The sequence below is a fragment of the Sceloporus occidentalis genome, unplaced genomic scaffold, assembly GCF_023333645.1.
Source record: "Sceloporus occidentalis isolate IW3139 unplaced genomic scaffold, rSceOcc1.0.p SCAF_2, whole genome shotgun sequence".
NCBI lineage: Eukaryota > Metazoa > Chordata > Lepidosauria > Squamata > Phrynosomatidae > Sceloporus > Sceloporus occidentalis.
Genome location: NW_028316982.1, coordinates 111446452 through 111469760, shown reverse-complemented (window position 1 = coordinate 111469760; position 23309 = coordinate 111446452). Strand labels below are relative to the sequence as shown.

The following is a 23309-nucleotide window of genomic DNA, read 5'->3' as shown; positions in this document are numbered from 1 at the left end:
GCTACACTATGTCCACACCTGCTCTAAATGCAGCCACTGTGGCCTTTAAAGAGATAAAGAGCACATTCAAATCTGCCAGGTATTTAACACAATTTGGCTCTGAATAGTGGTTTTATTATCTACTGAACAACCATCTATGTAATCAGAAATCTATTCAAAACAGTGGACTTATGGGAAGGCCGTAAGTAGGCACAAGTGTGATAGGATGTTCTCGTGTACATATTGGTATATGTGGTGTTGCCTGTGGTGCTGGATGTAATATAAAACTATAATGATTAGTACTGACTCATGCTTCTGTCTTCTATGTATATGTCCAACCCCTTTTTAAAGCCATCCAAACAGCCATTACTGCATCTGCTGGCAGCACTGCCACACTTTTACTATGTGCTTTGTGAATACTTCCTTTTATCTGTCCTAAAATCTCCCCACCAGAGTCAGTTACACACATTTATACATCTTTATCTTGATTTCCTATCTCACACTGTTTCTGCACTAAAGGATGCCAAATACTGTAATCTATAAGAGTTGTTCCAGCTTCTCCATCTTTTCCACATTTTTTCAACTCTACAGTATCATTTGAGGGGAATGGTTTATCAAAGCTGGAAGTGGTCACAGCTCAAATTTGCATTAAGGTAGTATGATATGGGCAATTATGTTCTCTTTCTTTTCTAATTATGTCTAACATGATTTTCTCCTTTTCACAGCAGCTGCACACTGAGTCAGTATTTTTTTAAATCCAGTTATCCCTAGAACCCCAAGATCTCCTTGGCAAAGATACAGAAAGCTCAGACAGTACAGAGAGGTTGAGATTTTATATTTCAATATATATCACTTCTAATTTGTAACAGTGAAAAGCATTTGCCTTTCTTCTGTCTGGAGAGATTCTAATTTGTTACTGTCAAAAAATTTGCCCATCTCACTATACACCTCTAGTACCAGCTTATTTATAAATAATGTTTTATATTTAAAAACTGCAATCACAATATCATTTTTCCTTTCTAATTTTGACAGAATTTTTGCTCTTCATCAGAATTATACTTAGTCAGTAAAAAAATTTTAAGACACTGTCTTCAGATATCACTTCCCCATTCAAGGATTATATTTTTTACATACCAAGTATATTCTCATGGCGCATGAGAACTGTCTGGTAAATTTCAGTTTCTCGAAACCAGCTGGCTTCTTCAGTGGTGAAAAATACTTTCACTGCCACTTTTTCACCCCGCCATTTACCCATCCACACTTCACCATATCGACCTTTTCCAACTTGCCGTACCATCTGAATCTGTTTGGCAATAGTCCGTTGAACCTGAAGATGAAATCTGAAGTCATTAAAGCAATCCTAAGAATACTAATAGTTTAAAATTGCTTATTATATAGTAACCTTTCTAAAATAGTTCTCTAGATGATAACAGAACTGAACCAATTACGCAACTGTTCTTATTCCATTTAAATTATTAAAAAAATGTAACTTTAAGTCACACTTTAAATCAATGGGGCTAACATGTAAACCATATAGATATAAATTATTTTGACTATTGTCAATGGAACTAAAGTGGATTAATCCAAATACTTTAAACATATATGGGCTATGAACAACCCCAACAAGAAAACAAACTGCACTGAAATCAGCAAGACACTACATTAAAAAGCTTTATTCTAACTGATTTTCATTTTGACTCCTAGTTTTTCTGACCCTTTTCGGACATAGCATGCCCAAGAGTCAATTACCTATACATAGCTCATTCATAACCTAGGAAACCTACTTAAGAATAAAAGAGCAGGAATAAGCAGTGCCAGAAAAGAACAGTATTTTCCTCTTTCCTTTCCATCTGCCAAGTATTACAACCAATACAAGTGTCCCATGTCCTGTTTGCTCTGCCCTGTTTACCTCAGGAAACAGTTGCTTAGACTCTGAACTTCTCAAAAGCCCCTGAAAGCCCCCTCTCATTGGATTCCCATAACTTGAAATAGGAACCATAGCTCTGCTTCTGACTAAGAAAACTATTTTCCCCGCCTCTCTTTCCCCTAGCAACATTCGAAAGATATTCCCTCTTGGGAATATCTGGCAGATATGGCACTGTCCTTCATATTAATATGAATCTGCTGGCAGATAAGCACCTGTTCAGTTTCTACAAAGGTAGTAAAACTTCATACAGTTCTTCTTTCTCCTTCTCAGCTTTCCTCCCTCTGAATACTTTCCCCTGATTTTTCTATGTACCCCAAGAGTGAGCAACCTGGGCTCTTCAGATCTTCTTACACTGCTGTTTCCTTAGCTATAAATCAACAGTGAGGATACCTGGAGTTTCAGTCTCACAACATCTGTACAACTGCAAGTTGACCATTCCTGGCACACTCAAAATAATTACTTAATCGGCCGTTTTGCTCTGACTGATAATCTGCTGCCCAGAAATCTCTCCTACTATAGTCTCTCTTAGAATGTGGAGACATTGAGAAGAATAGATGAAGTCTTGCTCCATGTGGACTAAGGGAGCAGGTTCAGGAGGGACAAAATAATCCATCCCCAATGTGTCAATTCTGCCTATTTAGTGTCAGAGGATTCCTTATTGCCTGTGGTAACCAGGTGAGTTGTTAATTAGTATGCTGCATAAAATAAGTAACTTTTAATTATGTAGTTCACTAACTGCCTTACCAAAAGAGGAAGTCCTGAACCACTGCCAGAGCTCTGTGACTGGTCAATAAGATCTTTCAATGATTCCCCAACTGGAATAAAGGCTTCATCCTGCTCCAAATCACGATTGTAACACTGTTTTTTTGGTACCCATTTACAATAGTGCCTGGAGTGGGAGGATAAAATGATTCAAAGTTTACATGACTTGAAAAAGCATACTATTATTCAATTATTCATGCATAGTGCAATCTTAAGGGTAAAAGTATTTAACATTGGTAATTTTTATAAAAATTATAAAATTTTCATCAGCACATTAACTGCCAAACTTTGTTTCATTTTGCATACATGTATTACTCACTGGACACATAGCTGAATTCAGGAATTCCATGTTACTTGAGGTCTCACAGTTTAGGTGTGGATATCTATTTGTGATGAGCAGAACAGGAAGAGTAGCAGAAGACTCCTCCAGATCTTGCTCAACCACTCAGGTCAAGCAGAATGACTGAAATCTAAATAAAGGCTGTAATACTCTAATACTAAATGTATGACAAAGGAATATGATCATGATGTCATTCTACCATCATTGCAGTGCTGGTAATAAATTTCATGACAGTGGGTCTGCATAACTACTGTTATAATTTATCTGAAGCTCTTATGTACCGATGCAGCAAATGACAGAACAAGATTTTAGCTGTTTAAAAAAGTCAAAGCCAAACATATGTTTCTTTATAGCTGACAGAAAACACACAAAAAACCCTAAATATACCACAAAAATAGTGACCAATTATGTAATGCACTGGGTGTTAACAGTTGCTCAGTTATATGCTAAAAGCTCCAAATTATATCTTTGTATATCTTATATTTACCAAAGTACCATATTAAATATTAATCTACAAGCCTGTTTATACAAACAATTCTATACATGCCTACTCAAAAGTAAGTGCTATTGTTTTCAACAGGACTTACTACTAAGTTTTAAGTGTGTGTAGGATTACAGCCTGAGGCTGTAATAGATCTCTGGTGCATGTACTCTATACAAGACAAGACACCATACTGAATTTAATTACCCTCTGTTTTAGATAGAACATCAGTTATGATGACTTCTGCTTGTAAATCTATCCACCTCTGATCAGGACAACATTGTATATACATAAATATACAGATGTGAACAAATATCCACAGGTTGCATCCCAGGGCTTGAATCCTATTGGTTACTCCCAATTAGAGTAGTCCACCCCTGCATTAATTGCTTAATGATAAGTTGACATATAGATACATTCCAACAGGTCTACTCTACCTGACTCAGGTATTTATGTCCTGCATGCAAATCCATAAAAGCTTGAAAATCTGCTTTGATATTTTATTATATAGAGAATCAGCACCATAGGGGACATAGCACTTTCATATCGATGACAATTTTCCTAGTGATGTAAATCAAATCATGTGAGATTCTGGGAAGCCTTAACATGCATTTTATGAGGTTAAAAAAAATCTGTAATATCTATGATTGTGTGGTAAAAACGGGGAAAAATCAGTAAGGTATTTTACCTGTAACAGAACGACAATAAGACAATCATAACTATTATACAGACTGCCATAGAAATAAACACGGCTATCCATTGTATGCTGCCATCGAAGAGACCATCTAGATTAAAAAAACAAAACACACACAATAATAATCAAATCAAAGACAAATTTCTCTTTCCTGTTTTGTGCAACCATGTATATTGGGTGTCTCTGTGGAAGTGCTGCAGACTGGTATGTGAGATTCTCAAATACTGAAGCTGGCAGTATAAACTGGCCCTGAGTTGTTATGCATTTTGTTAATTTTGTGATCATCAAGTGATAGGAACTGATTTTCCAGTTCTACATTACTCAAATCCGTTCATGAAAATCCACATTTCAAAAGCAAGCACAGTATGGCTGTAAAACATCCTGTATTACCCTGCTCAATTTTGTTTCCCCTAATTAAATATAATGACTCTAGAAAAATGTTAGGCCAAACTTTTAAGGTGCAGTTGGTGAAGCACTTGTTTCTTGTTTTCAATGAGACAATCGTGTTTGTCTGCCTTAGTATTTAACAAAGAAGGGAAGGAAAAATGGAGGCACCTTTAAGATTAACTGAAATTAGCAAGAGCTTTCCTGGATTACAATCCATTTCCACAGCTGCACTGATGAAATACAGTGTTCAAACTTTAGCTATAAATGTGCAGTTATATAGTTGTGAGAATGGGATCACAACGATGCAGGATACAGCCATAAACCTCCAAAGGGTTGGTTTAACATAAACATTCGGTCATCTACAAGCTAATACACAGGCCCACTAGGCTGATAATTGCCTCTGAAGTGTGGATGCAATACATTCTGTTTTCAGTAAAGTTAGTGCTGTTGAAGGCAAGATCTTTTCCTGAAGAATATGTTTTTGTTATAAACACAACTGTAAGGAAAACCAGCCCACTGAGGTATGTAACGTGATAAGAAGCCATTACTCCTGTTCAAATCTTTGCTAATAGATTGAAATTCCTGTTCCCTCCAATCTCCACTTGAAATCCTCCAATCTCCTGCCAGGCAGCCAGGACTGCACTGTTTCTGACACTCTTTGGTCATTAAAATCAGACTGACTAACTGTTTTAGGTGTGTAATCAAACAATTCTGTTTTTTTTTTTTAAAAAAAAAACATTTTAGTCTCTTAAATTCTGCTTATACTATCACCACTTCTTTGAGAACATTGTCTCAAGAGGCCTGGTGCATTAAGGTGCAATCAGCAAATACGTAAATAATTTTTTTAAACAGTTACTCTAGATCAGTGGCTGAGCACTGTGGGAGACTGAAGTGTTCTAACACCACTTTGGGGATACTACCATCTCTAACGTCACATTTGTATCCATTCATTTTCTTGTGTAGAAGCTGTCTTGTTTGGCCTATGTAGAATGCAGAAGGCACTGCTGACATAGAATGGCTCATACTGTTTTAGAAAATGAGCAAGTATGTGTACCTTAATGTTATGATCAACATTACTAGGTATTGTAGAATCACAGAATCTGTTTCAGTGAAACATATAAGAAGGGGAGTGAGGAGGAGTCTTACGACACCTATCAAACCAAGTAAATAACAGACTAAATTATTAATAATGATTACAGGTCCCTAATGTCCTTGGCTGCTCAAACCTGCCCAGCCACTTCTGATAGTTGGGGGCACACTCTCATACAGATCGATACAGCTAGTTAATAAACAGTACAGGATATAGGCTCCTATGGAAATGAAATCCTACTGTACATGTAAAAGCCCTGCTCATAACTATGTAGACTCTGCCTGTTGAATGCTGGCAAGCACTATACCTGTAGGAATAGGAGGGGGCAATGTGGGCTGCAGATCTCGATTGCAGAAATCTGTCCGACAACATTCAATTGTCCTCCGTAGTTGTGCTTTTGGAGAGTCCTATAGAATAAGAAGAAATTTGACATACACTCACACACACTTTTTTCACATATATATTATTTGAATTACATTCAGGTTCTTTAAGCAATAAAAGGAAAGGTTAATTCTGAAGTAGAAATCTCCCTCCTCCTACATAAACAATTAAATTAGATAAAACATCTATAAAACTGACAAGTCACACTTGGAATGAATTGTTGCAGTGTGAAATGCTTGTTTTCATATTTCTACCAATCACATCTTTTGGCAGGATAGCCTCACTTCTCCCTGGTTTTTATTTACTGTCCCAGCAGTCAGTTCAACATCCCATGCTCACCGAGCATACCAATCCTCACTGGGGCTACTACTCATTACCTGATCCCCTCCTACAAAATATCTTAAGATTTTTTAGCCTTTTTTGCACCTCTGCTAACTCTGATATTCAATCAGGAGTATTGTGCATGGATGGGCCTTTTGCCTTCACCAGTATTTTTACTTGGAGAACGATTTGCCTATTAGTAGGCATTATTACTCCCAATCTGTTTGTTGTAGCAAAGTTGTTAAGGCTGAATGATACAATTTTGTCTCTGTTATAAACACAACTCCTTCTCTTCTCATCTCATCTCCACCATCTCTCCCATAGTCAGCCCCTCCTGTGTACTATGGGGATAACACTACTAACCTATGTACAGATTTCTTGAAAGAACTTCAACAAGGCAAATTAGGTGAAGACCTCCAAGCACTTTGAAGTACTAAATAATATGAACTAAGGCCCCATACAGACAGGCCAAAATAAAGCTGCTTCGCATCACTTTGGAGGTATGCTGTTTAAATGATGCATGCGTCCTAAGAGTCCGGAAGCCATGCCAAAGCCATGCTCCAGTCCTAAGGACTGAAAGGTGGCTTTGCTGTGGTTTCTGGCCTCTTAGGACACATGCATCATTTAAACAGCATACTTCCAAAGTGACCTGAAGCAGCTTTATTTTGGCCTGTCTATATGGGGCCTATATTTGAAACATTTTTTTTTAAAAGCTGTAAAAACTCTCTCAAATTTTGTCTTTTGGGGGGAGGGTATGTGTGTAAAATTCTTCCATACTAAGATATGAATAACAAATACTGGAGTTCAATTGTTAGACGCTGCCTGAATGTTAAGAAATGATACGCTCTTCTCTTGGCACTGTTAGTATCCTTATTTCTGTTATGATTGCAATGCTTTCATGGATTTGTATTTAACTGTATGGCAATTCAGACTTTTTTATTTTAAACAAATAACTGTTTCATTAGACAGGCACTAAGAACTTGGAATGGAAGAAGAATGCTTTAAAGTATGCTTTAAATGTGCTTTTCCCCCCCTTTGGATTCCAAACTAAATCAAATCAGCTCCCCCATTGTATTTCCCATTCCAAATCAGTGCTTCCTTTGGAACAGCACTTTCAATAATTCTGCTCAATACAATGCAGTTCAGAATTGTTGACCTTATCTAGGTAATCTGACATTGCAGCTATAGACTGATAGCTAGCCCTGGTCTCAGAAGACAGTATGAATACCTTGCACTGGAAGTCTGAACCTTCGTACTTCATGCAGCCAGAAGCAAGAGTAATCTCTCCATTTTCCTCTTCTTCAATAATGGCAAAGCAATGTCCGTTTGTCCTGGAACAGATAAATTTATTTCAACATTCCCAAGCATTGTTCTCAATGCATTCAACCAAACTATCTGCATTTAACAGAATATATCATTTTATATTTCTTCCTCTAATAGAACTGCACATACCACTGCAATTTAAAGGAATGGGAGATGACTCCAGAGCAGACAAAACATGATTATAATTGCCTGACAGAATGGAAAATCATGTTAGTTACTCCAAAGAGACTAAGAACTATTCCCATGGTTTCCATGTAAATATTTAGGCTAATTATGAAGTTTCAGTTAAGATTAATTCTTTTGTGGTGGGTGCGCTTGTCATGTGATAGTGAGGTTGGTTGAACTGTTTTTAACAATTAGGTTGAACTACTTTTAATAGAAACCAAATGAAATGCTAGTTTTTCAAATTCTCCTAAACAAGGGATTAAGGAATGCAGTGTAGATTAATTAGATTGATCAACTATACAACAATGAATACTGTAGAACCTAGGTACTGAAACGGTGCCCTGCCCAGGAGTGTGTGAGAATTTTTCAAGGGGGCACCAACCTCAGGCACTGATTAGCTCAGCCTCCAGAGAGAGGTGGTGCTTGGAATGCTTTTTCAGTGTCACTTTCACTGTCATACTGCATGGCAAAGAGGGAGAGAGGAAGAGAAGGACATGAGTGTGTGGTGGAGAGGCTGGGGCTTGTGTGTGTGTGTGGCTGGAGTAAAGGTTGCAACCGCCCCCAATTCCTCTTGACTTAAGGGGGAGGAGCAGCAATCCTGGGACCTGTGTGTAGAAGACTAAACAAACAGATGTGGCTTAAAATCCAGTTTCCGGGGGAAAAAATTGGCAGAGAAATGTCAGAGCTTCAGGAGGGTTGAAGGGAAATCCTTCCTCACAGGCAATGCAGAGCTGTGCCTAGGCAGTGGGGTAAAAGGGATTTTAAGCTCCTTGCCAGAGTTCTCAACTAGAATACCCACAACATCAAGTGAAAAGGTTATGAAAGTGCTCGTACCATTTGCAAGTATTTACCTTTGTGAAACTGGATTCTGAGCTCTGGCAGCTATTAAGGCAGTGGTTCTCAACCTGTGGGTCGCAACCCCTTGGGGGGGGGGTCAAATGACCCTTTCACATATTTCCGATGGTCTTAGGAACTGAGACACCGCAATTTTATGGTTGGGGGTTACCACAACATGAGGAACTGTATTAAAGGGTTGTGGCATTAGGAAGGTTGAGAACTATTATATTAAGGGTAAAGATTGTGCAAGACTTGATGTCGCCAAAGAACTGAGAGTTACTCTTGTTAATATTACTCCTCATTTTAGTAAACTCCGAGTTCAGAAACCAGCATATACATCACAATGTATAACTATTGGGTTGATTTGGGTACTGAATTACTGAAATAAAAATGTTCTAATTTGAACAATATTATTTCCTTATAAAATGTTAAAATCTGAGTATACATAAATGCTTGAATGGAAATGTACTTACTAAAAAACACAAAACATTTTTATTCACATACTACGTTGAGTGCCCCCCCCCCCAAAAAAAAAAACAACCCAGGCACATGTAGATGTGAAACAGGCCTGGGTGGGGGGTGTTAGACAATCACTGCTGTAGAGACTATACATATGAAGATGAACACTAGAGGGCAATAAAGAGCAAGTATTCTTTTTGCCATTTCAAAGTATCTGACCTTAAAAGTCTAAGAACTGAAAAAGAGAGAAAGAAAAGAACTAAGAAAAGAATAAGGGCCACGAAATAATTTTGAAACCTCTTTTTATAGTCATTATCTAATGGGTCTGCTTCCCCCCACCCCAAATACTTACTTGCATGTGTTATTAACTGCATTTTCTGGACAGTGCCCTGAGCAATAGCATTGTAAAAAAGGCAATGTGTCCTCAGGTGCCAAGGTTACTCCATCTTCTTGCTTCTTTTGATCAGGATCTGTCTTCATCCCTGTTCCAAGCAGCATGCTGTCTAAATTCTGCCCTGTAGGATAAGAACAAGAACGTAAGTGTTTTGTTTTGCAGAGAAGATGTAAGAATTTAGGCAGTAGCTGCCTCCCTACGCAGTCTTTTTACCATTGGTGCTCTTCCCAGCAAAGTGTTCATCTACATTTCCATACTCCTAAGAAATTTGCATACTATCTCCCTGCAAGGCACCCACTTCCTGTTTTTAATATAATTGTATTCCAAGGGTTAGTCTTCACTACGTGTTATGTGCATTACTTTGAATTTGTGCATATATGCACCAACACTTGGCTTCCTTTTCCTGGGCAAATTCACATCTTTTTGCTCTCCTTCAGCCAAAAATACACAGTCATTCAGATCCATGTGAAACGCGCAGACACATATGCGATTATGTGCATTTCTCCAGATACTCTAGTAAAAAAATTGTGAAGCCTTTTACTATGGAGCTTAAGGAGTTTCTTACCCCGTTTCAAAAAGCACAAACTCCTTGAATCACATATGGCTGGACTGCATTTTGTTTAACTGGAATGAGGAGTATTTAAATCAGGGGTAGGCAACCCCTGGCCCGCGGGCCGGATCCGGGCCACCGAGGCCTTGGTGCCGGCCCCAGCCTGGTCCTGCCGCCGGCGCGGGGCAATTGGCAGCAGGACCTCACACGCAGAGCCTTTGGCCTCTCGCGTGAGAGGCCATGCGGTGGGCCTGTAGGAGGCCCGCTGCGGTCGCCGGAGCCCTCCAGCAGGACTCCAGGAGCTGCAGCGGGCCTGTAGGAGGGCCACAGCGGGCCTGTAGGAGCCCCGCTGCGGCCGAAGGGAAGAGCCAAAGGGAAGGGCACCCAAGTCCTTCCCTTCGGCCTCCCTCCCCTTCGGCAGAAAGGGCCCCTTGGAGCCCTTTCGGCCGAAGGGAAGAGCTGAAGGGAAGGGCCTGGGACAGGCGCCCAAGCCCTTCCCTTCGGCCTCCCTCCCCTTTGACTGAAAGGGCCCCTTGGAGCCCTTTCGGCCGAAGGGAAGAGCCGAAGGGAAGGGCCTGGGACGGGCGCCCAAGCCCCCTGGTGGGTGGAAGCTCCACCCCCAACATGCGACCCCGCCCCGGAGGGTGGAAGCTCCACCCCCCGGCTTTGGCCCCCCAGTTGTCTGCGGGACAGCAACCCGGCCCCCAGCTCAAAAAGGTTGCCTACCCCTGATTTAAATCGTGCAGACTAACCCCAAGTGTATTTACAGAGCAGTTTGAACATAAGCTTAATGATAAATATCAGGACAGAAAATCTCTCTCTGTAGAATCTGTTCAGTTTATTCAAGAACATGAACTCTGCAAACAGCAGGACAATAGAAGTTTAAGTGGGATCGGTGGAAGAAAAAGAATCAGGTGGGCTGGTGTCTTTTTGGTTAAGGCAAGTTGTCAGGCGGAGCAATTTGGAGGCTATCTTGTTTGACTTTGCATGGACTGAGCTATGTGCTCTGCTATAATGTAACCAATCTCTCAATCTCTGGAACTCAGCTAACTGGACAAAGACAACAGGGATGTTGTATGCATGTCTCATAGGAGACTTTGAGGGGGACAAGTCTTCCAAAGTGTGCTGTCCTCCAGGAGCAAAGATACATGATATAACAGAGAGGCTGACAAGAGCCATCAAACACCTTCCTTTCAATTCACATGGGAACAATACTGCAAGATACAGCTTTGAATGTATTGCCAGACACTATGAGAAAGCTGAAAGACCTTGAGGCACAGACCTCGGAACCTGAAAGATCTTGGGGCACAGATTGTTATTTTATCACTTCTTCCTGTTGAATGACATGGCTCAGGAGAGACAGAAGAATATTGGGTGTGAACAACTGATTCCACAGATAGTGCCATAACAAAATATTTGATTTCTTGGACTATATCCTATTATTTTCATGAAGAAGGATTTCTGACAAGAGGAGGGTTGCACCTCACAGTAACTGCTAATAGAGTTTTGCAAACCTGATTAGAAGTGCAGAGAACTCTGTGGGTTGGAACTTATTTCCTCTGAAGACAGGCTAACCAATGAGTTTTGTTTATAAGCAAAAGCAGAACAACAAAGAAGATATGTTTCAATAAAGAGAATACAATGCACCTGTGCCAAGTGTGGGCTTGCCATCAGCAGTTTGAGATTCCACACATGGAAAGCCCCAGCTTTCTAAATGGGTGAACGCACGTGTGGCATCACAAGCAAGAGCGCGCCCACATTGAAATCAACAGGACTTAAGATCCCACATTTTTTATTATTCGCGAGGGGATCTGGAATGGATCCCTCACAGATAGCAACGACACACTATATTCCGAGGCTGAGCCAACTGTACTTTTTTTTAGGTTGACATAACCACACATGGTTGAATAAAATAAAACTCAGACAATAAACTAGACAATTCCAGTAATGAGGCACCAGGAGCAAGTAACTGATATGATACAATCACTAGAACTGGCATAGCCCTGAGGATACCACTGTCACTACCTTTGTGGTGTAATCACTAATCCAAAAGAAGGAATACAAACCTGGAAAAGAAAGTTCCAGAGAGTGATTCAGAAAAACTCTGGCAGATGAATGTGATATAAAGGCCTGGGAATAGGCGCAAGCAGCCATGTTGTGGGCTTCTCCAAGGCACAAGAGACACTTGGAATGACCGTCCTTCTCTACTGTTCTGAACAGTAATGTGGAGGCGCGTTACATCCCACATGTGTGAGTCACAGAGATCACAAAGAAGATGAATATTTGTAAGCACAAATTGTCATCTCTTATGTCTAGAATCAGGTGGAATCCACTGTCCTTGGGAACTGTTAAGTATCTCAAATTCCACTATTTGTCTGAAAAAGGCAGAGGTTAATATACTCCCCTTGATGATTTCTTCTGGTAGCAGTTGAACAAAAATAACCATTTGAAGGAATGGCATCAAAATGTTTATCAGTAACCCTGATGGACAGAACCCACTGATCTGTAGTTATGGAACACCAAGTCAAGAGATAACAGAAAAGAAAGCTGCTGAAGGTGGGTGTGGGGTGAATCTAGTCATGAAGGCAGTGTTAAGTGCCTGGAACAGTGAGTCAAAGTCGATCTTTGGAAGACGTGGTTTGAAGTAGTACTTCATTGGGAAGATGAAGATGTCTTCTTAGCCATAAAGAAACTATTCCTAGAAGCAGACTGATATTTCTTCTCATGATAAAAAAGAAGCCTTTTACAATTCACAGTATTAAGGAATAGAATATTAAAAAGCAGTAACTGTGCATTTAACTGTGTTGAACTATTACGCCTCTCATGGTTTTTGTGTTAGAATGATCTTTGCATTAGTCATGTATCAAATGGCACGTCTTCAACTTTCATACAAGCATCCTGGCCAAGTGCCACAGCCAGAAGCCATAAATATCTCCTCAATGTCACCGCTCCCAACAAAGATTTGGACACAGTCAGCTCCATGCTTTGCCAGACTGATCTGTTCTACTGCTACAGTCACAACCTTTTTGAAACAAGTGGTCCACATCCTCCTTATCAGGAGGAAAGTGGCCTATTAAGTATGCCACTTCAGCACATGTGAATATTTAGTAACACCTTAAAAGGACATTGGTAGCACCTAAAAGGACATACCAAGAGCCAGTATAGTGTAGTTGGACTATGATTCTGGAGACCAGGGCTCAAATCCCTGTTCAGTCATGAAAACCTACTGAGTGACCATGGGCAAGTCACACTCTCTCAGCCTCAGTGGAAGGCAAAGGCAAACCTTTATACACAAACCTTGCAAGGAAAACCTTGTGATAAGCTCCTCCTAAGAGTTGTCATAAATCAAAAATAGCTTGAAGGCACATAACAAGAAAAGGACATGATGATTTACAATTTTCAAAGTCAAGAAAGATCTGGCACAAGCCCTTTGTCCCATGTTGTCCACCTTCTTAGATGAAATCTCAAAGAGGAAAGCAGGATTAGCAGGACAGCATTACTGCCAAGAAGAAACAGAAGTAAACTTAAAGAGGAAGGGCTGATAAAAACTGAGGTAGCCGTGGGGGGGGAGTTCTATGGGCTAACATTTAAATGTGTGATGTGTGGAGCAAACTGAAATATCTCTAGATGGTGATGCAGGAGGTGAACAGGAACGACTGTTGAGGTGAACAGGAATGATGAAGCTGACAGCATCTATAATATGGAGGACTTTTAGATTTTCTGTGAAAGTAATCCCTGTAACATGACAGTATAATCCCAATGACCATGCAGATAGTGAAGGTAATATAAGTTACAAACAGTGAGAAAGTGAACAGGACTCTTGAGTGTGAGACTCTTAGTGCTGATACCAATAACTGCAATGATCTCTATAAACATATTTTGAATAAGCAGGTAATAGTAAGGACCCTTGGTCTCTATCTCAATTTACATTGAGTCTGCTCAATATCTCAGGTTAGCTCATATTTTAATGGTAGACATGAATCCTCCTAGGTGTCAAGGATTAACTTCACTGTTGAGAGACAAATTCTTAAACAGATTGACAGCTGTGCCCTTCTTCTCAGACAGAAGTGTTGCAAACTTCTCCCTCAGAATCTAATCAATGAACCAGATCCCCTTATATAGTATCATGACATGGGGACCAAGCAAGTGAAAGTTCAGTATCAAAAAGCTGAACTGACAGGATTATCAAAATTGGAGGGACTGCAGGAACAAGACTTCTTCAAAACGGGGGGGGGGGGGGGAATCTATTTTTTCTGAGGAAAAGGATGACCTTCTTCAAATGCTTGCTTGCCTTTATCGAACTTCTATTCAGTCAGGGAAGAAAAGGGACCGGAGCCAGTCTGGTGCGCTGATGCTGAGGTCTGGACCAAGGGCTTTGTACTGACCAAAACTTTTCATTTGGATGCTTGGCATATCATCCGTTTCACTATGGCATTAGGTACCTTGACAAAGTCTACAGTATGTTCTTGAACTAGAAGACAGAATCTGGTGGATATGTTTTGCTGTTCTGGTCTAGTGAAGCAGAGCCAAATTTGATAAGAATCAACAGTGTGGTTGTTGCCCAAACAAAGAAAACACTTATCACCTGTGAGGGGTATCTTCCTCGAGCAAACACCTCAGTGATTACAAATAGCTTGTGAGGTAAGAGAAAATTCCCCAAAAGGGAGAATTTCAAACAACAAAGCATGAAGAAAATGCATGAAACAAAGTTTGTGTACACTGAACCAGGAGCAAACAAAGGTGTCACTATCTCAGCCACACATGCAGACAATTTTCAGATTTTGGAATTCCAGATAAGGGGTATTCAACCTGTATGCAGTTTTAGTTCATGATGGTCAAGAATACATAAGCCCTCCTGCCTTCTGATATAGTCAACACAATTTTCCTTCTGATTTCAGCAGAATGCTCAATATTTCGACTAGGAGGAATTACAATGTTTTCTTTCATATCTTTTCAAGAAAATGTTCAGAAGCCTATTCAAAAGAATATCCAGTTGGCTCTCCATATCCACAGATTTTTTTTTATCCTCAGATTCAAGCATTCAAAAAATGTAAATTCCAAAAAGCAAACCTTGATTTTTGGCATTTTATATAAGGGGCACCATTTTACTATACCCTTGTATTTAATGGCACTTGAGCATCCACAGACTTTGGTATCCACAGGGGGTCCTAGAACCAAACCCAGTGAATACCAAGGAACCATGTATTTAACAGTGAAATTTTCCCTTCCTTTGCTACCTTAGTGTTGCAATTTGTATTTGTCTCATTACAACAGGCAAGGGGGTCCCTTGCTGAATTGATTCAATTCAAGCGCATCTCCAAATTGAAGTTTTCTAAGACAGAAATATGTCAAGCACAAAAGAAACATTATATAGAAATCATCCACAATTAAGTTCAGACACACCATAGATTTAGCATATTATTTCGGAACCAAATACCAGAAAAGATGTAACCACCAGTGGATTAACTACTGAATGAAGCTAGTGTTCTCTTTAGTATAACCATAGCACACAATCACTTATCAATTTACTACACAATACAGCCTCATACTTAATTGCAGCTACTCAGAATTTGTACTTAAATCTGCAAACTGATAGAAGCTTCCTGTAATATGTAAACATTTATAAATCAATGTTCAAAACATTATTTCAGATACAGGTACAGGATTCCAAGTGGTTACAGCAAAAAGTGTTAAATTTTTTAGCATCTATCATTTGGACAGCAGGTGACATTTAACAACTTTGAAACAAAATACAACACTAACATCTAATTAAATACAGTGCGCCCACGTCATATGCTGGTACTCATACGCTGAAAGCCATGTCTGGAAGAGGTAATGGTGCGTATGTCCATGGCGTGCACACCACACCATGGGCATGAGCCCCATTGTTTTCAATGGGGTGGTATTTCCCTTACATGGGGGAGGTCCAGAATGGATCCCCCATGTAAAGGGAAGGGCGCATTGTACTGTGAGCTACTGGAGCAACTTCCATTAAGTGCTAGTCAATTTTCCTGTGACTAAAAATTAAGCATAATTTCTGTTACCAAAATAAGATGGTTTTGTCACAACAGATATGGAGCAAAAACAGCATTACAGACAAACTACAATTACTACAGTGACCCCTTGGTATCTGCTGGGGTTTGGTTCCACAACCCCACCTGGACACCAAAATACATGGATGCTCAAGTCCCATTAAATACAGTGGCATAGTAAAATGGTACCACATATAGAAAATGGCAAAAAATATGGCACTACAGCTGTATTCAGATTTTATTTTATTCTATTGATTGAATGAAGAAAATGACATCCTTGAGATCCAATATTGTTCATAATCCTTTTGGGAAAGTGCCTTGTACTTATGCACCGCAGCTAAAAAACACCAGGTAACCTTCTATCATCCTCTGACAAGTGAGCAAGGAAAGGGGTCACCTTTTCTCAAAATAATTTCTGGTACCTCCCCCATGAATACTTGCTAAACAACTATGTTTAATTCCAGGGCAGCTGGAGAGTAGGTTTTCCTCCCAACTGCATCTAATTTGTGGCCTTCTTTATTAGTTCGTGCCAATTAATTTTTTGGTGGACTTATTCTAGCAGCTTTCACAATGTTTGAATTTCATTGTGGTGTTTAAACAACACAGCACAATTGGCTTCTTACACTTGGTATAAAATCCCAGTCTTTCCTGATCCAGAATATAGTGATGAATGGGTGAGCCAAGTATACCTTGCCACATTTCATAATTATGGAAGCACTAGTGTAACTACAGGTACTTGAACTTGAGAATCCACACATCTGAATACATGGCCCAATACTGGGAGTGTTGGTAAAGAGATGACCTGGAGGGACAAAGCATTTGCATTCTTGTAATTTTCTCAGAATGAGATTGGCTATTCTCTGAAAGGGAAAGAGGATGCTAATCTTTAATTGTAGGGTTTGTAAGCAAACTTGAAGATGAAACAAAGTAGAAAAAGAATCTGGATCAATATCTTCTCCTGAGGATTTTATGGTTTCTCATATCTTGCTAGAGAGTGTATCAGATACAACAGTCCCATTTCAAGAGTAGCAACTATAGCATAGTGATTTGAGCACTGGACTATGACTTTGGAGAGCAGGGTTCAAATCCCCCCTCAGCCATGAAACCCAAAGAGTGACCTTGGGCAAGTCACACTCTCTCAGTTTTGGAGGATAACAATGGCAACCTTCCTCTGAAGAAACTTGTCAAGAAAACCCTGTGATAGATTTGCCTTAGGGCTGCTGTAAGTCAGAAAGAACTTCAAGGCAACACACACGCACACACACACACACACACCCCTGTATAATAGAAAGTCACCATGGTATAGTGGTTTGAACATTGGACTATGACTCTAGAGACCAGGATTTGAATCCTTGCTTGGCCATGGAAAACCACTGGGCAAATCACATTTTCTGAGACTCAGAGGAAGGCAAAGGCATACCTCCTCTGAATAAATCTTGCCAAGAAAACTGTGGTTCACCTTAGGGCCACTATAAGTCACAAAGTCAGTGAAGGCACACAACAACAAAGCGTACAGTACTAAAGTGAAGGATCCATTGCACAGAACTGAAGCTGTTGATGGTACAGGATGAAGATGACCCCTGAGCAGATGTGAGAGGGAGTGAGGATGCTGGATCTGATCTTAGTGGTTGATGTACAAGTGGTAGATGTAATGGTGTCAATGGAGGATAAATTAAATGATGGTATCTAAGGCCCCCTTAATACCACTGCTGTTGGTTAGATACATTTGTGTTGTGATTATAGTATCAATGACTGTTGGTCAAAGAAGAGATGAAACAAGTGAGTGCAGTAATGAACTGCAGAGTTATGTTGAGGTATGCCATAAGGCTGATTGTAAGACTCACAGAATGGAACATTGGCATAATATCTCAGGTTAGCTTGGGATGGAGATATTCTGTCCCAGTATGGGATAAGAGATCAATGGCACCCAAACTAGGTATGCTCTCTATCTTTTGTAAGTTAAGCATGACTGAAAATATTTACAGTATTTAAGTTGTTAGCTTATATCCCACCTTTCTTCCAAAACAGTATTTAAAGTGGCTGGACTTATACGGACATGAGTTCCTGCAACAATGGTGGGATGGAGAATGACATCAAGGGACTGTTCTTGATTATAGCAATTCCTATTACTAGGGGGTACAGTTACTTTGATCTGATGGAAAATTAGATTTGAATAGTCTGGAAGTGATTAGGGCTCACTTTTACATTTCACGTTCAAGTGGACAAGGTAGAGCAAATCACCAGTTGCTCCTGCACAGTTATCTAAAACTGCAATGTGAGACGTAACTGATGATCTATCAACTAGTTTGCCCTCTAAATAAAAACCCCACAATTTGGATTCCATCACAAGTGCTGTTCAAGATCCCTCTATACATTCTGCAATGTAGGACTCTGGTCACAAATTCATTCAAGCATCATTTGAGCATCTGTTTGCAGGTCCCAGAGAGTATTAAAAGTATTTCAGTGTGAGGATCTGAGGTGGAGACCAGAATTAAGGCTAATTCCTACACTGCAGCTACAGGGTTGGTATGAGCTGTAGTAGTAGCTAGACACTTAGATGATCTTTCAGTTTTGAGTCAGTGGCTGAACAGAATAATTTGGACTTCTGCAAATCCTTCTCTAAAGATTTACCAGGTGTCAATGGAACCTCTGGGACAGGTGAACGGGGTGATGGACAACTGCACAGAAGTAACCATCTGGACTATAAGTGTTGAAACTGGGGCAGCCTACAGTGATATTGTTGGTACAGTACTTATTTATTTAAACTAACAATCCCAGTATTAAAGTGGGCAGCCCAAAGAAGCTGTCAGCATTCAGGCAACTCTTAGTATTGATGATGGTGAGGTATTCAGATGATTCTGTATGAAAATTTACTCCATCACTGGTGACGGCCTAGAAAAGCTACCAAAGCCGTATGCAAGTGCTTGTTCTGGGCTGACAAAAACACTTCTAACTATACTTTCCCCCATCTAAGCAAAAGAGAAAGTACAAATGTCCCAATTGTGGAATTCACACACACACACACACACACACACACACACTTCTTTTTGAAGAAGCCCTTTGGGCCCATGAGCCTGCGAAGAGCTGATGAATTTTACTTCCAGCAATGGAGATGGAAAAGACCTGAGATAAAATTAAAGAGCATGCCACATACAGTGATAAGCGGAATAAATGGGGTTGCCACCAAAACACAAATTTCCAAGGATGTCTGCACAGGCATTAGTACAGTCTGCCCTCTCTATATGTGGGGGATCTGTTCTAGACTCCCCCACGTATGGGAAAAACAGTGTATGCTCAAGCCTCATAGGAAAGAATTAGGCATGTGCACATGGTGATGCACGGGGTGCATGGCGTGGGTACGCGCCTCGTTACTTCTAATGGGGCTTGCCTTCCGTGTAAGCTCAAAGCCATGGAAGGCAAGTCCGCCTATGAGGAGGGCTGACTGTATGTGTGAATCAGCTACGACGACAACAAAGCATGTTTTTTCTGTTAGCATTATGAATGTTTTATGTTGTTTTAAAATCATACTAGATGTGCTATTCTGGATGAAGGTACAATATAGACACATTCTTAAAAACAAGCAAACAAGTCAATAGACCAATGTACTTTTAGGAATTCTCAATAATAGTAAAAAAAACTTCAAAGGCCATCATCAACTTATTCCAAGAGATAGGCTGTCTTTAAAAAGAAATTGCTGCTATCTTGCACAGCTTTTATAATCTTCATTTCCTCATTTAAACAAAATGCTCACACAAATGCTCATAAATTTCACATGACTTTTCCCATAACTAAGCTCACTACTCTGAAATTCTTTTTGGTGATTCAGACTTGTATACCTGGGCAACGACTTTGCAATTAGTGCTAAATAATTACATTCCCATAAACTAGCCAATTCTACCCAGATCCTTCTTTTTAGGTGTTTTGATTAACAGCATGTGCATTCAAGCAGTATTCCTGATATGAGGAAACACTGTGATAAATAGTTTTGTTAGATTCCATAAATGAACACTACTGATTTTAATTAATTTTCTTTCAGACCTCTTAGAACATCAAATAAATGACATTCAAACAGAAATATGAAATCACTAAAAGTAATCCATGCTGGATGGGGCCATGTACTGATATGGAAATCAGTCACTTTCAATAAGTGCAAATTCAGCAACTGATACCTTGCCAAATGGCACAAGACAGATTGGACAGTTTCATATTTTTTTAAAAATTGAGCTACACATCCATGCATATTATCCCAATTATCATTGTAAGTGTGCTTTAAACTGATTTCTTTAAATGGCCTGCCTGTAGATAAGTCCAAAACTTAAGGAGTAAATGAAATTTACTTAAGAGACCAATTCAAACCTTTTTATTCTGAAGGGTCATTTCTTATACATTGTTTTTGAATAGAGATCATTGTGCTAAGGGATTTTGGCAGAAGATCCTGTTGGCAATGGTTACAATTCAAAAACATGCATAAAATCTACCCAAGGAGACTCATTTTAGACACATTCTTTAGAGCTTTCTTTACTAAAATCTAACTTGGTTTCAAAAACCCATACTGTTAGCTTGGAAGTTGTTGAAAAGCACTCAGATTAGTTTTAGGTGCATATAAAACCTCTCCTTTTCAACAACTCGCATGTCATGTTGATGAACAGCTTTTTAAGACTGAGTTTCAAACTATTTTCCAAAGTTACAATATTTTACTCGCACCTATTTCAAACTGCAGTTTAAAGATAAAACAACATTGGTTATGCATGGAAAAACAACAAATAATGAAAAACATTTCTTAAACATTGAAGAAGTCTGATTATTTTTACCTTGAACTTGAAAAACGATGAATGCAGAGAACCACAGCAATCTGATATAAACTTTCAGACCAATCATTGTTCACATTTAAATCCTCACTGTGTGCTGTCAACTTTGGCAAACTACCCTGCTGCGTGACAATTTGTTTGATGGGTTGTTTGGAGAAATCTGATAGAAAGTTTGGTGGCCAGTTAACGCAATGATGAATTATTCCACCTTGTTTTCTGAAAAGCAAACGAAAAGAGATAAATAAGATGCTGCCAATTGCAACCTTCGAAAACAAGTCAGTATAAGATCTTAAAATGGCAAATATATTTGCATAAACATAAAAACCAAGGATAATGGAAATCCATTACTTTGTATTTTAATCCCTTTTATAATTAGTTCAGACACAACTGATTACTCAAATGTATGCAGCTCAAATTTAGAACTCAATTTTATAAAATACTATCGAAATCAGACCCAGCCTTCATACCTCTCCAAAATGACAACAGCTTATTACCTGAATAGTTTTGTACAGTAACAAAATTGGGTGAAAGAATTCTTTGTGCATGACTCTCTAGAGAATAATACTTTAAAATGTTTAGTTAATTGCACAAAAGACAAGGCAGGTAAATTATTCTACCACCTTAAATTGCTTTTCAGGAATAAAGTGAGCCAACACAGTTATATTTAAAGTAACAGCTGGAGAAATCTCTCAGTGAAGTTTCTGCAATAATTAATAAAGCCTAACTAGGTCTCCAAGGAATAAACAGTAATTTGGACACCTAGGTAGTTAATACAGACAATACAGATTCTGTGTTAAGATGAACAAAATACTGATTTTGCCTTTCTTTAGCCTCTTGTTTGAGTGGGCTTGACCCCCTGACCCCTGTCAGCCTGGCGCTATTCTTGAATGAAAAAAACTTGTATTTGTTCAAGGATGTGCTGCAATTACTGTTGGTGGCTGCTTCTACCATAAATAACTCAATCTGTCTGTTGGCAGGATACAAGAACTTTTCATTTTAATTACTGCTTCACAGGCATTTAACATGGAGGGATATTACTGGTGGAGCACAGAGGTATATGTCAGTTTCAATTTGCCCATGCAGCGGGCCATGCAGCCTTCGACCTGTGGCCTACTTTTCACACATCTGTGACTTTTTAGTAATGAAGAAACAAAGCAGCTTCCACACCACACAAAATAAAGCCACTGCAATGGAATAAATCATCCATGGGGCACAGAAACTGATGTATGAACAAGACTGGGCTGTGCCCACACTGCAATAACTGTGCACAATATATCAACCAACAGGATTTTTACCCTTGTATAAAACTTGTAAAAACTAAAGTAATATTGTAGTTCTTTAGTTCTCCAATTCCACAGTTTGAAAAATTCTTATTGAGGCTGTTGTACTTTGGTCACAGCATGAGAAGTCATGAAACATTAGAAAAGAAAATAATGCTAAGAAAGGTAAAAGGTGGTAGAAAGAGAGAGAGAGACCACTTGCCAGATGGCTGGACTCAACCAGGGAAATCTAGGCAGACCTAAGCAGAACAATGGAGGATGGGAGGTCTTGGAGATGTTTCCTCTACAGGTTCACCATGAGTCAAGATTGACTTGAGAGCAGTTAGCAATAAACTGGATTAAGGCCAAAACTGACTACAATTGTCCCTCTGCATTTGTGGCTTTGACTGTTGCAGATTTGATTATTTGTTAGTTTAATATATTATCTCTAAGAACCTGTAATGTGCTCCAGTGCACCTCTCCCAGAAGTTGACCACAGAGTTGTGTTGGAGAACCTAGAAATTCCTGAAGACAACAGTTCTCTGGGCATTTTTAGGTCCTACAGCATGATGCTATGATCAGCATCTGGCAGATGTTGACCATATAGCTGCACTAGAGAACCTAGAGATTCCGAAAGAGGTGTTCTCTTAGGAAAAAAGAACAATGATTTTATTGCTTTCCCCCCCAACATTCACAGAGGTCCTTCACCCCTAACTCCAGCAAATTTGGAGGGACCACTGTATTTGCTAATTGGTAAGAAAATAAAATGTATTTTAACATATTTTATATACATTGCAACATAGTAAATTTTCACTGAAGTATGGGAAAGATCTAGTACAATGGTGGGAATAATGAAGTCTTCCAGATATTGTTAGACAATTCCCAACATTTGGCCCGTTATAGATGGGCTAAAAAGTATGCGCAGAGCACGTACTAGGGTTAAGATGGGGCGGTGCTTCTGCACTGCCCTAACCCTAGTGCGCGCTGTGCGTGCACAAAATGGTGGCGGCCGTTCCACACGGCCGCCACCATCAATACATGATGACCGCGCTGCCTCCAAACGAGGCGGTGCGGTTGTGACGTATTGAGGTCGCGGCAGGGCGCCTAGGGCGCCCTTTCT

General features: G+C 39.6%; 1 protein-coding gene across 2 annotated transcripts in view; it reads right to left on the bottom strand.

The window, feature by feature from the left end:
* Nucleotides 1-23309, bottom strand: part of BMPR1A (bone morphogenetic protein receptor type 1A) — a 94366-nt gene that overhangs the window by 11814 nt on the left and 59243 nt on the right. For both annotated transcript variants that reach the window (XM_089510608.1, XM_089510607.1), the window contains 7 exons: nucleotides 20934-21146; nucleotides 9499-9661; nucleotides 7591-7693; nucleotides 5968-6067; nucleotides 4178-4274; nucleotides 2651-2795; nucleotides 1114-1306 (listed from right to left, as the gene is read on the bottom strand). In XM_089510608.1, coding sequence (XP_089366734.1) covers nucleotides 1114-1306; nucleotides 2651-2795; nucleotides 4178-4274; nucleotides 5968-6067; nucleotides 7591-7693; nucleotides 9499-9661; nucleotides 20934-21000 — 868 coding nt within the window. In that variant the 5' untranslated portion in view covers nucleotides 21001-21146. The remainder of the gene's footprint in view (nucleotides 1-1113; nucleotides 1307-2650; nucleotides 2796-4177; nucleotides 4275-5967; nucleotides 6068-7590; nucleotides 7694-9498; nucleotides 9662-20933; nucleotides 21147-23309) is intronic.